The sequence below is a fragment of the Sinohyriopsis cumingii genome, chromosome 8 (assembly GCF_028554795.1).
Source record: "Sinohyriopsis cumingii isolate HCF-2022 chromosome 8, ASM2855479v2, whole genome shotgun sequence".
Classification (NCBI taxonomy): Eukaryota; Metazoa; Mollusca; class Bivalvia; order Unionida; family Unionidae; genus Sinohyriopsis; species Sinohyriopsis cumingii.
This window is the reverse complement of record NC_142968.1, coordinates 64580024-64598963: the sequence shown is the minus strand read 5'-3', so window position 1 is coordinate 64598963 and position 18940 is coordinate 64580024. Positions and strand designations below refer to the sequence as shown.

At 34.9% G+C, this 18940-nt stretch overlaps 1 protein-coding gene across 4 annotated transcripts in view; it reads right to left on the bottom strand.

The window, feature by feature from the left end:
- Window positions 1-2711: 2711 nt before the first annotated feature.
- The window catches only part of LOC149793695 (uncharacterized), a 33257-nt gene continuing 17028 nt past the window's right edge, over window positions 2712-18940 (bottom strand). The window contains exons 2-5 of one of the 4 annotated variants that reach the window (XR_016422876.1): window positions 16696-17005; window positions 15435-15490; window positions 4989-5272; window positions 2712-2873 (exon numbers count right to left, since the gene is read on the bottom strand). Coding sequence is in view for 1 of the 4 variants with exons in the window: in XM_089967686.1 (XP_089823812.1) it covers window positions 5021-5272; window positions 9929-10114 (438 nt within the window). In the remaining 3 variants the exon portion in view is untranslated. Of the gene's footprint in view, window positions 2874-4988; window positions 5273-9928; window positions 10228-15434; window positions 15491-16695; window positions 17006-18940 lie in introns of those variants that run through there. The other 3 variants (XR_016422875.1, XM_089967686.1, XR_016422877.1) reach the window with 3 other exon arrangements.

The window sequence follows — 18940 nt, the reverse complement described above, 5'->3', positions numbered from 1 at the left end:
CTCGGAGGATTTCCATGAAACTTACATTCATCCAAAGTCTAGTTTGCAAATAAAAATGTTGACAGTTGGACATTAGTAGATGTCATAAAAGTCTCTGTACTATGATATTCATATTGACTTGGGGTTTTCACCAAAAGACTTCAGATGTTGTCTTGTTGATTGTAATGAAAACGATCCCAATCGTACATCCAACAATGCTGCCACAGTAACCATCTTGAACATCTTGAGGTTATGAATGCAGTGATTTTTTGTATACATATGCGAGTGAGTTTGACAACAGTTTGGTTTTATTTGCATTCCAGTGAATACTTAGATAGTTGGCAAATTTCAGCATTTTAGCTCTACATGTTTGTGAGCATGATAACCAAGAGATATGAAAGAATTCTAATTAAACCCAGTTTGTGGATTTATTAGAATAGAATAGTCCAACTGCAAAAAGTCAGATCAATAATTATAATTAATGTAATATATATATATGTATGGCCCACAAACTTTACATTTTTGGTTCGTGTGGCCTGTGGTGTTGAAGACATTGAATCACCAAATATTCAATGTTGCCCATAACAAATTCTCACCAAAACTATTAGAATACTGATTTAACCAAAATTACATTTATGGATATCTTTACATTGTCTGAGACTAGTTTATTTATATTCTGTCCATGGTAATCTGACATATTTTGGATTGTCAGCCAGTAGAGTGTCAGTTCCTTTGAGGGACTTTTGTTTTAAGATATAAATTTCATATGTTTGGAAATAAAAGTGTTTTTTGAAAACCGGTTCAATTTCAGTTTTTCTAATCAAATCTATTATCCCACAGATACAGGAAACTTTGAGAGAGAAGTATAAAATGTGGTGGTAAATGAAAATATGAAAACCGTTTCCTTTACATTTACATAAAGTAAACTTCACATGTGGCAAGAGCTGATACAGCAGAATACTCAGCGTAATGAGCCACTTTTCATCTCCATGGAAAAGGAACTTCATTATCACATTTTTATTAATGGATTCATTAGTGATAAGCAAAATTTTCATGACCTGTGGACTTTGTTAAAAATGAAGTTTTCTATTTTAAATCAAAATGTCAGCAAATGTGTTTTGCTAGTGTATGATTTTCTTACCAGCCAAAGGAGCCACAGAGATGTATCTCGTGACCATCAGTGTTATGGTCGACATGATGATGGTTTTGGTTATGGACCAAACAGTTTGACTGCAAATGCAAAATTCAGCTGATTAGTTCAACAGTGGCTCTTTAGCTGACAGTTTTCATCAAAATTAATCAGTACGCCAAGAATACATGCCATGCAAGGAATCGGTACTACAAGCAAGATTTACTACCCCCGAAATGGAGGAGCTTAACAACAATATCTACACACCTCCAAGAATGAAAATTTGGTAACAGAGTACTCCTTTGAGAATGGGCAATTTCATATTTTGCAAAAACACGTTAACACATTTTTATGAAGACTTTTACTTTGTTCAAATACAGTCAAGACCTATATTTAATAAGTCATCCCAACAGAATAAAGTGGTGAAGTTTTTACATACATGTCCACCAAGCTGGTCAGTTTAGGGAACTAATGTTTACACATTGTGTAGTAAATTTCCAGATAGCAAAAGTGCTTAACTGTATTAGTGCAGAGGTGGGCTTGGTGGGAATTTTCAGTCTCTTATATGTTAGTCTCAAACAGCACAGTGGTTCATGCAATTAGGTACAGCTGTATCAATGAAATTTTGAAAATTGGCAAAAATATAATTGAAGCTATCACATGACCCTTATATAGGATTCATATGACTCCATTTCTTATGTTGGACATCTAGTCTGATTGCAAGGCTGGACTTGGTGCAGACATGCATATCTCAAAGGTGAGGGATTCTATCCTAGAGCTGTCATGGTCTGTGCCTTATCCAGACAAGCACGACTTCATAAGAGAAACCTTTTAAAATAACCAAAGAACACCTTTAAGCTAATGTGGTCCCAGCCATATACTGGCGTTCACAGCTGTGAAACAGTCATAGAATGATGATACTATTTGTTCCTTGGTGTAAGCCTTGTTCAGGCAACATTTAGTAATTGGTAATTTGTAAAAATAAGTTTATCCATATACTGGTAGTCGTCCTCTTGGATCCTAAAGTAACTTGGTTTGAAAATGATAACAGATAGTACTACCACCTCAACACGTTAAAATTTTATGGAGTTATGATCCCTATTTGACTTTTACCTTCTTCATCTGCTTCAGATTGGTTTGGGTGAGTCATGTTGTATAGACATATTTCTAGTTTGAGTGTTTAAATTTCTTTAAATCTGTGAACTTGACCATATTAATGCCATCATTAAATCAGTTTGTTAATTTGTGATCATCACACATTAAAGTTTTGCCTTTGCATTTGGGAAGCATTAGTATGGAGCCAGACAATGTCATCAAAAAAATTATGTAATGTTAAAATATATCTACAATTATATAATCTTGAACTAATGTTTATCTAATAATAAATTTATGAAAATTATTGATTAGACAACATGTAACTTGGAGGAGACAGCATGTGGTATGTATGGTTATGATCAGCCTATTGTTCAAGCTTAAATCCAACTATTCGACCAATTGTAAGTGCTATTGTTACAATCACTAGGGACTATTTTTACTAATCTACATTCATATCTATGTGCCAAAACAATGATATTTTAATGTAAAAAGAAATAAACAACTGTAATAAACGATTTACTTTATTGGCTAAAAGAAATGATATTATTGACCTGGAATGCTGAATAAAGTACAGAAATCAACTTCAGCATTTTTAAGATGACAAGTTTGGATCCCTTTAGGGGCTGGTAAGACTGCTGAATCTCTGATAACATCACAGGAACATAGCTGTCTGAAATCAAAATGTCAAAGACCTAAAATTTCTTTCATGACTTTAGGTATTGCTTAACTTTATTTTGACATTCCCTGTAACAGTGGTATGCTTACTTGCTTGCAGTAATATTAAGAATAACCTACTCCGTTCCCCAAAACCTATGAATCCCTATCATATCTCACATTATGAGAAACATGATTTTACCAATAACTTTGTTAAAAATTTGATCCCATTTTTGTGTTCTTAACTCATCTAGAAACTCTTTGGGGTTTTTCTGTAAAACAACCATGACTATAGTAGTTCTTACACCATCCCATTTGTAAAATGATCATGACAATAGTAGTTCTCACACCATCCCATTTGTACCCACCCATCAATATTAAAAACAGGGTATCAAGGATATAAACAAAAAGTCACAAAACTTGGTCGTTTCTTTCATTGAAAGTTCTAACCTGATTGTCACCATGTGGTCCCAAACACTGTCAGCTTGTTGGCGTTTCAAATCAAAAGGGTGTTTCTTTAGCAACATGGTTGCCTTATTTGCTTGGACCAGTCTGTTTTCTAGCAACTGATATGATGTAATTCGCGGTCTTTGAAATTCCATAAATTCTGGATTTACATCTCTTTGAACACACATACAAAAGTTCATCCAACTTATTTGTTCAATTTGTTTTAGAAATGTTGAACTAAACATTGCAAATAATTGATGCAGATGACAGATCTTTTGATTAAAATAGACTCTTCTAGAAAACAGAAATGGACAGCGAGCAGTCTGTTTGCTTGTTTACATTGGGAGCTGCCATTTGCTTTGAAATGCTATAATTCGACAGTGTTAGGGACCTCTTGGTGACGTTAAGGTTAGACATAAATCAATGAAATGACGATGTTTTTAAATGCTATTGTTTTTAAAATTGGTGGTGGGATGCAAACTAGTATGCGAATACTTGTAGCATTTTTTTGACGCTTGCACACAACTTGTCTGCACTACAGAACCTGAGACTATCTGCTCCAAATGAAACATTTTAATTCATCAGGATGAATTGTTCCTTGGAAGTTAATGTTTCTCCTTGTGCCAGGGTGTCTGCCCATATGTCTGAATCTTTGTGTGAAAATATATATATATATATATATATATATATATATATATATATATATATATATATATATCTGACACACCCTATACACAAAATCCAGTCAATATTAAGCAATCACTCCCAGGGAAGTATAACAATTTGCTTATAATGAGAAAATGCTAAAGAAATCTGGGCCATTTTCTGAAGTGGGGACCTCAATGATTGTTTTGTGTGTGTGTGTGTGTGGTTTGGATATTTAATGTGGCTTTAACAATTTTTCAGTCATATCGCTACGATGTCTGCATTGTGGCAGTTTATAGTGATGTCTAGCACTGGGGCATCATGCCGCAGACGTGATGTAGCATGGGGTCCCACCCAGGCATAATATCTTGACACCAAGCCGACCAGTCCTAACACTAACCTCTTAATGCTGAGTGCCTAGTGAGGCAACTGTTAGTACCGTTTTTTTATAAGTCTTTGGTATGACTTGGCCGTGGTTTGAACCTGCGACATGCTCCATGAGGCAGACGCTCTAACCACTAGGCCACTGGAGCAGTTGTGATTGTTTTGCAGTGAGCATTTCCATCGTATTGGACCCTGCATGTGCATGGTTTAAGAGATGCCGAGAATATTTTAATCGTGATCGAGAAATGAAAGGTTACCCTCCATTTAACTTTGGAACAATGAGTTCAAATATTCTAAGACAAAATAAAGGCAGGTTCTATTAGGTGCTCCAACACAATAAAAAGGTAAAGGGCAGATGAAAAGCACAAGCTTGTAGTTACTTTTCACTAGTGGATTAAACCTGATAATAAAAGTGGTATCGTGCATGCCTGCGGTACAGAGTAAATATTCATGTGAATTGATATGAAATTCCATTATCCATTTAATTAAATTTGGCCCGTTTCATTAATATATATGATTTCAAATACAGAGCTCATCAAATGTGTGTTAATGCAAAAGACATTGTACCATAGCCCGATAATGCAAAGCACCCCGTGACCCGATGATGGATAGTAACCACCTATGAAAGTGTTTTAGTTGAAATACCTTTACTTACAATTTTCTTGTATCCTTAAAAATACCCAACAGTTATTTTTTAGTCTTTAACTGTATGGAGGGTAAGAGTAGATATCTGTAATCTATGTTGTAACTTGTAATGGGTGGAAGATGGTAGCTTCCTGATGACCAGTGTCTCGTTCTGTACATGTTTCTCATGCGATTAAATTCTTGTAACTGTTGATAGTAGAGTTTGCGGCGAAGATCATTGCTGTAGAACGGTATATCACGCCTGCTGGTTGTCATCCAGGGTTCTTTAGTACTGCCATGAATTTGTGGTAAAACCTGTAAAAATGATTAATTTAAATTATTCCTGCCCATGACTGATTCTCTTCTATTAAACCAACCCCTACACAGCCACACACAACAGCTGTGGATACAATGACAAATGTATTTCATCATGAATGCTGCCTTTCATTATTATTTAAATTAGGATATTTAATATTGCAAATAATAAAGTAATACACATACAGTATGGGTACATTATTCATACGATACTGCCAGGATCTTAAAATGTCTTATGGGAGAAACTCGAAATCCATGCACTCTCTCAACAGATATTACATCCATTTTATTCTTTTTTTTTTTCCAATTCCATTCTGCATGATCCACCAGATTTTCATACTTCCTTTTCTGTATTAAACTAATTACATTCATTATACACTCACTCATAAATCAAATATAACTTCTAACAGCAGACTCAGATCTTTGTCACATAATGCAATTTTATATCAGGATCAATGTTGTTTGCAGTTGGATTCAACATGTAATCGAGTATATGCTGTGTATATCAATGTTTTTTATCCTTTGCACATGGTTTGATTTTTTTTTTCTTACTGGTTATCCTGATTATTTTAAAAAGATCTTTTATTTCATGGATATTTTAAAAATAGCTTTTAATACCCATTATTTTGCTGTAGGGTCGTAGGATTAATTTTGGGCTATACATCTTGACCTTACTTCAGATGTGCATTTTAGAATTCATTGATCGCACTTTAAGACCACTCCGTTGGCCTAGTGGTTAGAACGTCCGCCTCGGATGTGAGAGGTCGTGGGTTCAGTCCACGGCCAAGTCATAACAAATACTTATAAAAATGGTACTACCAGTTGCCTCGCTTGGTGCTCAGCATGAAGAGGTTAGTGTTAGGACTGGTTTGCCTCGTGTCAGGATAATGTGACTGGGTGGGACGTTATGCTACATGTCTGTGACATGATGCCCCACTGCTGGAAAATTGTTAAAGCTACATTAAAAATCCAAATCATACACACGCACACATTGCACTTTAAGAAGTTAGTATTGTCTACCCAGGAAAATTTTATTTTTCCTGTTGTAATTACTGCAAAAGTTTGTATTTTGGACTATTTCAAGTTAATTTCTTATGTATATTGGAGCTGCCATTTTGAATGGCCATCTGCTGTGTGCAGCATGTTTCCCTAATGCCAAACATAAGAAAATTTCATTCACAGAACATACAATTTGATTAGAGAAATGTGAATATTCTTTCAATGCTACTTATTGCAAATGCACACAATGCCACCTTATACCAATCCCAGTTTCAGAAGAAAACCACTGTAGAGAAGAACCATAAAGACCTAAACATGATGTTATTGTATATTTAATTTTGGTTATGTTGCTGAAATATTTAAGTTGCAAGCATCTAAACAGTCCTTTTGAATAATTATTGTGAATTTTTTGCACGCTGCCTGCCTCTTCAAGACCCTGATAGAAAGTGAGCTCTTGTATATAAAAAACACTATTTTCTCAGCACAGCAACCAGTGTTATGCTGAAAGACAGGACTTGCCACAAGTCATTCCTGAGATGTCACTGATAACTTTTACAGATGGAACAGGGATGGAACATGTCAGGTTCACAAAGGTCAGAGGGTACAAAATTTGGTAATTAATATTTCTAACACTAGTATATGGAAGTAAGCTATTCTGTTTTGTGATCCTTTTTTCCAATATTTTACAAATGAATGACAAGAAGAAAACATTTTTGTTACATTTTTTTCTCACTTTATCCAATAACTTTTGAATTAAATTTGATGACTTGTATGTTCTAAGACTTTATTTCTGCATGATTAAGGACAATTCAGACACAATACTGCCACAGGCATATTGTATCAACAAGAGGAAGATGGGAACAGTTGGCTTATTTTCAATAGCATCAATATTGATGTACCATTTTACTGAGGAAATTAATCAAATATGAAGGAGAAAAGCAATTGCATAAATGTTCATATTTGTCTTAAGGTCCCGCTCTACAGTTTTCTACTTTGGACAGAGTTCGTTCTTTAATGAAAAAAAGAATTTTGCAGGTTTTCCTCACTTGTTATTCTAGTTACTTAAAAAGACATTTTATATTGGTTATTGTCTGAAAAAAAGGCAACAAATTCTAATTCCCATTGTTTTCTTGTACCATTGTTGGGTGTACTTTGGGTTATAGAGTACATGGGTTGGCCTTTCTCTCAAAAGACAACTCTGCTTGGTCATTTTTATGGTACTTCCTGGACTTAAGTGGTAAAATGGAAAAATAAAATAAACGAGAACGTTTTAAAAAATTTCATTTTTAATATTTCATAATTTATTTATTTTGTACTTGCAGAAGTTAGATTGTCTATTGGATATTTGAAGTTCATTTCCTGAGCATGTTGGAGCAGCCATTTTCATCAGCAGTATGCTTTAAGTGGTGTGTTGTTTCCATAATGCGACATACAAGGATTTTCAGTCACAGTATATAAAAGTAGTCCTGCGGTTTAAGACCTCCACCTTGATATTTATGTTTGAGGTGTAGCCCTAAAACATAAATAACGTAATGTGTTTTACATTGTAGGACTATACATGAAAGAAGCATACGCACAGTCGGTATACTATGTCATAACTGGGATATCCACCACATAATTTCATTGTAAGGTACCTGGAGAATTGCAAGTAATTAGCATGTATTAATCTTATTGCCAAGGACTGTCTGGTCAAACTTCACAAGTTGCAGGTTTTTTTGTTGCTTTTTTTAAAAATTATATTTAGGCATTATGGGATTGCGAACAACAAGCAAGATTTACTTACCTTTAAATCTGAAGAGCTTTGGTTTAATTAAAAACTATGCACCTCCAACGGAAGTGCTCCCATAAGCATCAGCAATTTTACGCTTTGCAAAGACATATGAACACATTTTAAAAAGAATTGTGCTTAGTTTAAAATTACTTCTGAGAGATGTATTAGATTTACTTCAGTATGTCATGAAAATTAAAAAAAATTGGGCCACGTGTTTGGAAATAATCTTGCTCTTAAAATACAGATGTAACCTCAAGAGTTGATTTGCGTAGGTATAATATCCAAAATCGCCAGATAACAGTTGCTTTTTAGCGACTGGCGCAGAATGCTGTCTGGTTTCGGCAAACATTCAAATACATTGACAATTTCAGTTTGCCAGGTACTTTAGTCACAGTCCTTTTTAAGCCGTGGCAAATAAGGAAAGCAGAAGAATAACTTTTACCTTGAAATTATATGGTAGCTATTCCAGTTACGGATTAGTTCACCAACTATGTTATAGGTAAGTCAAGGATCTCACTATTGTGTATGTTACAAATCGCCCCAACTTCAAAATAATTAAAGCGAAACCTACTAGGGTTGAAATGAATGTGCAAGGCACATGTTTTTTGAAATTCATAATTTAATATGTGTACTCTTTATCTTTTGCACTGACCATGATGTAAATTATTTTTGGTTAGTGAAGTATTACAATTAGCGATCACTGATCTGTTGCAAAAAACTTGTCCATTTTTTATTGGTTAATTTCATGATCTCCTTTCCTTTTTAAATTTATTTTAATTACCAAACACCTTTATGAAATCCTGATTTTCTTTTGAAGATAGTGGTCTTGTTTACATTTCAAGGAGTTCATGGAACCAATTTTCGTGTTTTATCTTTGTGTGGGGAAAGATTTTTAAATTCGTAAATCACCTTCAGGTTCATTTGCCCCTGCCATCAGGAATAAGATAACAATATTGATAAACAACTCGTTGATAATCGCTGCTTGCTACATATTTATTGTTTACGCAGTGAGGCAGAATCTTGCAAAAATTTCAGAAGAAAAAAAACACCTTTGGTTTATTGCCATAATTAAATGTGTTTAACTCGTGTAATATTTACTTCTGTTCTGATTATAACCGATATTTAGAGCATCAAAATTTCTAAAATTCATATTGTTCCAATCTTATCTTCATATTTATGGACGGAAGGACACGCTCAGTTTGATTCAACATGTGAAATTTGAAATTCTTGCCATAAGAAATGGAACTTTACAACTACCGCTGTGTAACTCAGCAGATAACATTAAAAAAAAAAACGACATAGGAAATATAACGTTCAACCACCGCCGTATAAGTGAACAGATAAAATCTAAAATCTTAACGTGTGAACATGTGAAATTAAAATTTCAGCACAAAATTTGATTGAGCATGTGAAATTTTAATTTTGGACGTACAACATTGAAATGTCAGCAACCACTGTGTAATTCAAAAAGTTCAAAATCTAAAAACTCGAAATAGGAAATGGAATTTTCAATCACCGCTGTGTAATTCAACAGATACAATCTAAAAACAATGTATGAAATCGAACTTTGAACACAAACAAGTTGATTAAACATGTGAAATTGGAATTCACGATATACTTGCAATGAAATGTCAACTACCGCTGTGTAGACTAAATGTTAAAAAAAATAATACAAAATGGAAGCTTCAGCCACTACTATGTAATTCAACAGATAAAATTGAAAACTCATCACATGAAATAAACGTTCAACACCAGCAATTTGATTTAAACATGTGAAATCACAATTCTCGAAATATGAGATTGAAATTCGAACTGCTACTTTCTCATTGGACCAACTTTTGTCCCGTACGGCGCTTCATACAAAAGTGCTCGTAGTAACGTCTCACCTCAGCTTGTGGTGGTTGTTTTGGTAGTACTTCACGACACCCGTTGAGAGCCGAACTATGGAGTCCGTAATCAATCCTATAGTTGGAACGGGCCGAGATATTATCGTAGCCGAATGTAATTGAGGACTTGGACCTCGGATGATTTCCCATCATAGGTTGGCTTGGATCTCTCGGTCGTCCCTTCATTTTGAGAGGTGTCTTTATAGTCGACGCAAGCTCGTGCAATGATATTACTTAAAGTACTAACAAAACCTAGTGGACAGTCGATCTCTAAGCAGTGACAAGCATCGAGCGTTGCTAGAGTTACAGGCAATGTGACGTTTTGAAGGTACATGACGCTTACGGATCTGACGTCAACATATTATTTGGATGCAAGTTGTGGTACCGGACAATCCACCGTAAATTTCAATCACGCCGCATTTATGTATGTATGTATGTATGTATGTATGTATGTATGTATGTATGTATGTATGTTTCCTTTCTTTCTTCTCATATCCAAGTACACACACAAATGCGTCCCCTATGGATATATGTCCTTTATGAAAAGGCTAAATTTGATGACAAGAATAAGAGAATATAGGTCTACCCATAAATGTTATTCGTCAAATATTGCGAACCGCTCCGATGGCCTAGTGGTTAGAGCGTCCGCCTCAGATGCTGGAGGTCGTGGGAACGATCCCCGGCCGAGTCATACCAGAGACTTACAAAAATGGTACTAACAGCTGCCTCGCTTGGCGTTCAGCATTAAGAGGTTAGGATTAGGACTGGTCGGCCTGGTGTCAGGATAATGTGACTGAGTGGGACATCGTGCTACATGTCTGTGGCATGATGCCCCCATGCTAGACATTACTATCAACTGCCAGATTGCAGACATCGTAGCGACATGACTGAAAAATTGTTAAATTCTACGTTAAAAATCCAAATCACATCAAAACACATCAAATATTGCATCTTGCGACTCGTATTCCCACCTTCTTTTTTTTTCTTCTCCCCCAAATGTCAGTGGATTTGAGTCGAGATCTAAAGATATTTATAAAGAGTGAGAAAGGTGTTTATTCTATCTATCGCAATATTATATTTTTTAAAAAACCTTTCGAGGTCTCTTTGACCTGCATGTTGATAATAGTAACTATATTGAGTCAAAGTTTCTGATTGTGAGTTTTGTTAAAATTGTAATAATTAGTAATCTTTTAAATGTATTTTCATTTTTTGATCACAAAGAGTTTTCTTGTAAATTACTATTTAGCATATTTGGCTTTATAATTACCATCATACATCTTATTTAGCATGTTTGACCTGATAATTACCGTAATACATTTTATTAACATGTTTGGCCTGATAATTACCGTAATATGTTTTATTTAACCTGATTGGCCTGATAATTACCGAAACTCGTTACATCATTGTGTACGTCATTCTGTCTTCTCGATTTTTCTGCAACGAATCATATAATTAACACTAGACGTGAAACAGTTCTGTCATTTATCGATTCAGACGCTTCCGACTAAGTTTGCAACCATAAAACAGAAATCAGAAACCAGACGATAAAACTGTTAATCAGCGGAGCTGCAAGTGCACAGTGTAGGATTAAACATTTGTGATATAATTTATTCCATAAAACCCCCAGATGATCCGATTTCAAAACTAGCCACCCACCAACCCTGCGAATAGTGTCTTGCCTTATATATATATATATATATATATATATATATATATATATATATATATATATATATATATATATATATGCAATAATCTGACAACGAACAGTGCGAAACTAGTATCTAACTAGCATGAGCGCTTTCGACTCTTATTGAGGTTTTTTTTTCAAAGGCAAATACAAAACAGACAAAACAAACGCACAAAACAGAAAAACCGTTGTGTTTGTAAAACTTTACATGACTATTTCTACACGAATGAAACCTTTAAAAATTTATTATGTTTTAACTAATTTACTTTAACTTGATGCAGATGCTGAAAAATTATTTTATATTTGTATTTGCTTTTGAAAAAGACTCATTAAGAGTCGAAAGCACTCGGGTAGTTAGACACTATTTATTCTTATTTGATGTTTGAGATCAACAAAACAATATTGTTATTCTCCTGACTGTTAATTAGTAACGGAAGTACCTTTAACTATGCTTTTATTCCATCTAAACTTGTGAACAAACACATTATTTTTTAGACTGAGATTGTTGTGTTTGTGTTAAACTCGTAACATATTTTTTTCACATTTCTAAAATCTACTTAGATTACCGCAAATAGGTGTTGTGCCATTAGTTATGTTTCGTATAAAATTTTTATTTTGTGATGTGCCAAACATTATGTGCCATAGTTCCGAAGTCACGCTGTACAAAGGCTAAGGGATCTGATTAGGCCGATAAATCATCCCATCACCCGTGATTATGTTGATTTTCGGGTTAGGGGCTGATATCACCCATTTCATAAAAGGCTAATTATTCGCAACCACTTTTATCTGCACACATCGGTGTACATTTTATACACTTACCAGTATTTCTCGCTGCTGTGGAGCTACCGTCGGCTGAAGGGTTCTTCGGGTGACATGTACATTATATTTCTGGAGCAAATTCTATGTTTGGTGACTTGTTAATCCACGTGGAGTAGCACAACCATCTGTCATGTGGACATTTTAAATTTCGCGCTAGACACTGCTGTTACCAATTACTGGCGTGTATCTAAATTGTACGCATTACTATACCGGAATAATTTGCATGCAGCGAAATAGCACATTTAATGATCATGTGACATTAGATCCACATATCGTCCATCAGCATCAATACGGATTTGGGTGGGTGGGTGTTGATTTATCGGACTCCAGTTTGATACATTAGCTTCTATAATTTACAAGTGGTCGCTGGGCTGTCTCATTGCACCTTCGGTGAAATGAACAGTTGTGAAGAAACATCATTGTACTCGCTACAAGACATGGTATCTAATTAATATTTTGCAAGTGGTCTCGAATGGTCATAAACATAGTCAAAATGGCAAATAGTACAGTTGGCCAGTGCAGTAATTAAAAGTTATCTCAGTGATATTTCTTCTAATCTTTTTTATTTATTTTATGTGGGGTTTGCCTCAGCCAATAAGACTGAACTAGTTTCAATCTTTTAATGTGGTGTCTCTTTATCATATAATATATTACTGGTCACCCCATTCTTTTTAGACAAATAGTAGATGTTTATTAATGGATGCAAGACCGCGAACCTATTGTACCTGAAATACCCGGATCTAGCTAATGGTTGATGGTCAAGTAGTAAGAAGCAGCGATCATATCGTTACAGACGAAGGAACGCTATATGACAATACACGACGCTTATGGATCTGACATGAAACTTCAGATCTGATACACGTAGAGGTAGGCCGATAAATCAGCCCCTCTCCCATGACGATACTGAGTTTTGGTTTAGGCGCTGATATTATTATTCATTGCAAGCTGCACAAATTTGCAGAAAATTTTGTCTGCACACATTGATGTACATTTTATACACTTGCACGTATTTCTCACGGCTGTGGAGCTACCGTCAGCTGAAGGGTTCTTTTGGTGACATGTACATTATATTTCCGGAGCAATTCCTGTGTTTGATGACTTGTAAATCCACGTGGAATAGCACAACCATTTGTACTGAAGCCATTTTGAATTTCGCGCTAGATATAGCTGTCACCAATTATATATATGTGTCTAAAGTGTACGCAGATGTGTTCCGGAAATATCTGCATGCAGCAAAATTGCACATTTTAATGAACAAGTGACATTACACCCACATATCGTCCATCAGTATCGACACATATTTTTTTTTTTTTTTTTTGGGGGGGGGGGAATTTATCGGACTAATGTAATAGTAGCAACGAAGTCGCGTTGAATTCTGACATTATTTTATATGTGTAGGTAGGTAGGTTGTGTGTGTACGTGCGTGTACATGTGTATGTATAGTGTATGTATGCAACTGTCGAACAAACCATAGAAACGAATAATAATAATAATAATAATTTTATTCAGACTCAGGTCCAATAAAACCACAATAATTTTAGACAATATATGACCAAAAATAAATAAAAATAAAGACTCTTAATAGAGAACTTTTTATATCAAGGATCATATATTGACCTCTACCAAAGACATTTGCATTTCACCATATTTTGATGGACTTCGTATTGTAATGCTTCATTATAACAAAAACAGTAACAAAGCTTAGGAGTATCAATTCAGTGTAAAAGTTTTCGCATTTAATTTGCTTATCTAAGTTGTGAAACATAGACTTAGCTTTCGGCATAAAGATTTGTTGAATTAGTACACACACAAGTATTAAATAAGAAGATTAAATAGGTAGTAAATTCACAATTATTAACAAGAATTCCGCGGGAATTCCACATATCACCTGCTCCTCCATGGCATAATATAAAACACTTGCATAGTAACCACAGCAGGAAAAGTAGGTTCCTGTGACCTTATCAGTAGGTCATCGAGATGATTATATCCATAATGTAAATACATCTAACTAATGTACACTCAGAAATGTCCAAGGAACTGAGCTAAGTGCAAAAACATAATCACTCTAGCGTACAAAATAGATTATATTGACCTACTTTTGCACATAGTCAGTAGCAACCTCCGAGAAGAATATAACAATCAAGTTTCATGACTGCCTGAATAGCAATGTCGGAGAAACTGAGTTAGAGGCCAAAAACATTATGACCGTTGAGCGTAAAAAGTATGTAACCATGACCTATTTTTTGCCCATGGTGAATCACACTCTCCATGATAAATATACCCATCAAGCTTCATAACTACTTAAAACGGTGTGAAAGAAACTTGAGTTCAATGCCCAAACTTTATGTAACATCTGGTGATTTCTGTGTTACGCATATGCTTCGCAAGCGAGAGAAATATTGACACTAAATATACTTTGACCTCAGCCATCTCGTTCTGTGAACCTTTTGTTAAACTGATCAACTGTCAAATAAACCAACGATACGTGTACGCTCCGCTCCGTTCTTCTACATCACGTATTCACATAACAAACATCATTTTTTCTTCCCTTCTTTGATCTTGGTACAAGTAAATTTCCCACGAAAAATATTTCATCTTGTAATTCACATATTCCTTTTTATTTATCCGTGGATTTTGTTCAAGTTCAGAAGATATCTATAGTGAGTGAGACAGGTGAGTTTTGTTGTTTTTTCTTGCCGCAAACCTATATTTATTTTTCAACAACGCTTTCACTTTGGTTAGGACTGTTGATGGCAGTGGTTCAGTTGATATAAGTTTTCCCTTATCCGTTTAGTGACAGTTAGTGAATTATTGTTTATTATTATTAATTAGTTTATTTTAATCTCTATTGCCAAGATTTTTCTTGGAAAGCATCGTACTAGCACAGTCGTGTTGCTGATGACGATGGCTGATTATACCATCTTCATTTGTTTTGGGACCGTCAATATAAATACTGATATCCTTTAATTAACCAGACATCTTAAATCCTTTCTTAACCTGTTTAATGTGATCGGATCTTGTATGCTGTCATGGGGAAAATTTTGCACTGTCACCTGAAAGAAAGAATTACTTCTTTTAAAAGTTGTATATTTCTATTCAGCTCTCTCTCTCTCTCTCTCTCTCTCTCTCTCTATATATATATATATATATATATATATATACACACACACACACACACACACACACACACGCACACAGAGAAAGAGAGAGAGAGAGAGATTTATAACACTAAAGACGTGTAACGGACATGCAAATTTCAAAACTTGCTATAAAATATCTATTAAAAAATATATATAAAAATAACCATTATATTCCCTGGTCAAGTGCAACATCTGTATATTCCTTGTATAGTACATTAATGTTAAGGCTTAGTTAATTGCATAAAAAAATTAAGACCTACTTAAGTGCAACATCTATATCGGAATACATATCGGTCAAGACCTGTCTATGTGCAGTATGTATATACCATTCATGATACATATCGATTAAGTCCTGGTCAAATCCAGCATCTATATCTATATAACGTAAATCTAATATCATATTCATGAAAACTGTTTAGCCGTCGTAAATCTAATATCAGCGTATCTGTGAAAACTGTTTAGCCGTCGTAAATCTAATATCAGCGTATCTGTGAAAACTGTTTAGCCGTCGTAAATCTAATATCAGCGTATCTGTGAAAACTGTTTAGCTGCCTAATCAGCATAGGGTTTTGTTAATATATTCAGGGTAAGCGTATCACTCAATTACGACATCAAATATTAAGTGGACTTTAAAATGCTGGATCATGATACATAATCAAAATCTCTCCTTTCCACATGTTGCTGTGAAATCAAACGCTAGATGCCTTTGTTTGCGGGCATTTTGGCAAGGTGTATTATATAATCATATCAGTTAAAACATTTAAATTTAATTGCAAACCATAAATACACATAATGTTTAAATAACGTTTTCCTCATTCCTATTTGAACATAAATCTTGGCAATCACAAATAAGCTTTACATAAACCAAGAATATGCAGACACTAGCGTTGGAAGGCAGTGAAAATCATACAATGAAAAACATGTATGGATGTATTTGTGGGGATGACCATCGTCGTTAGCCAATGATATAGAGCCCATTGCACATTGTTCCATGTTCTTTACAAACAAGATGGATGACTCTTCGCTGGCGAAGACGTGTTTTTTTATAAATATTTTTGGTTTTGTTTTTTTTCAATCCATCTGACGTAAGTGAATGAATGATAATTCCAGAAACTCACCAAATTCCTCCCGAAATGTTGTTGCAAGAAACACGAATCAACTAACATCTGACTCAGAAAGTAATAACTTGATTTTTCTCCTGCCAAACGTTGAACCAGATGAGTTAATGTTTTTTGTTGTAATTAGACGGGTAAGGGTAAAGTCGTGTGGCACGTGATTTCGCTTCACCATGGCTTCGGAATTGATATGCTCGTGCTTAACGATGCCAGCTATTATGATAACCTCCAATATGACAACTATGACAAGGAACAATCCCAGTCTCTTCTGCGATTGGTCACACTGCCTGTACAGTTTTCGTATCATCTTCACCTAAAGAAAAAGGGAGGGTAGTGTGCTTAATTCTCTTCCAAGCACTCTGTTCATGTTTTTTTCTTCAGAAAATGTATCCACTAATGATGATACGTTCGTGTTTATAAGTAAACAATTAATTCTTGTCACTAGCTCAGAAATATGTCAAACACTTTATGATGCAACAATATGAAGGTTATACACGGTTTTTGTGTGTGTATGTGTTTATGTCTGTCTGTCTGTGTGCAAACGTTATCTGGAGCAAAGGACAAAATTTGGGCCCGCCAGTTTCAAGCCTTTTTAATTGCTCCAGTAATTTTTTATGCACAGTTACCGAGTATTGTCGTTTTTATGATTACTTGATCAATTACGCAATGTCAGGTACCCACAAAAAGAGCGTTTACAGAAGAAAAGAAAAAAATGTACTCAAGCAGCACGTGAAATTTTCTGGTGCTTGAATATTACTGACATCACAAAACCGAACACTTCCAAGTATACATAATGGTCTTTGCAGACTTCATGCAATAATTACTTGCGTTCAAAAATGAAGAACTCCGCAACGTGTAGGAACTAGGCGCCTTAGAAGCCGAAGATATATATATATATATATATATATATATATATATATATATATATATATATATATATATATATATATATATATAATGAATAATACAGATTTGGAGTATTTTGACAATTTTTTAATCAACTTTCTGGCTTATACCGTCATGAAAAACGTTTCTTCTTATTACAGAATACATATTGCCAGCCAATAAAACGTCGATTTTTATGATGTTATGTTCCTTCTATCAGTGCCAGTTCAGATTAAATACTGCAGAGTAATAAGCCGCATTACTACACCGTACATATGTATTTATACATATATACATATTTTTTTACATATGTACATATATACATTTTTTTGAATGCACAAAGCTTCCCCACTTTTAATTGAAATGGGCACGGATAAGTGTTGATCACGAACCCAGATCAAGTGACTACCGAAACTTTGGTGACGCTTTTGCTGCCAATATAAAACCGTCATTTAATCAAGGTCACGTAATTCGTGTTTGAATGCAGAAATACCAAAATAAATGCGAAAATCATAATAAATATAACAATCATTAAAACCCTAACGCTCTAAAGGCTGCGGCATGATAATGCACCTCCCCACAATGTTCACGATATCAGTCTGCACAAGAAATGTGTTAGTACAAAATATTCCTTCATATTTAGGATGAAAATAACAATCAATTTAACAAAAAGACACTATATATATATATATATATATATATATATATATATATATATATATATATATATATATATATATATATATATATATGTGTGTGTGTGTGTGTGTGTGTGTGTGTGTGTGTGTGTGTGTGTGTGTAATCCTCGCTGGTTTCGACTGACGGCGAATGTAAAATATTGATGCACTAGTATTAGCTTTGTGTGCATTCCTAAAGAAATGAACATGACCGATGTGAGCAGCAGGGAGGGCGGGCAGACTTTTTAGCTGTTTTTCGACAAAAACCATCATTTTTCGGGGGGGGGGGGTAAGGGGGGAGGGTATCTCAATATTGTAACCTCCGTGACATAAAAATAATCCTCGGCAAGGGAAGTTCTACAGACCAGACGGTTCCGCCAAAATAAAGCCTCCTACGAGAACTTTCTCCGTAGAAGCCTCAGATTTCAAAAATAAAGCTTCCTACGAAAATTAATTTGCGTAAATTCAACCCCGATCGCAATTTTTGTGTGCAAAATCGATGATTCTGGACAAAGAAAAAACGAAGATTTTAGGGGGGGGGGGGAATTTATTCTGGTGTCTTTTTGCACAAAGGATTTGGCTGCGAGTCTCATGAATAAATTTGATCAAGACCGATTCGATATCTACTACGCGGATCATGAAGATTAATCGTGATGAAACCATGCGGTGTTGCCTGGGCGCGGCTG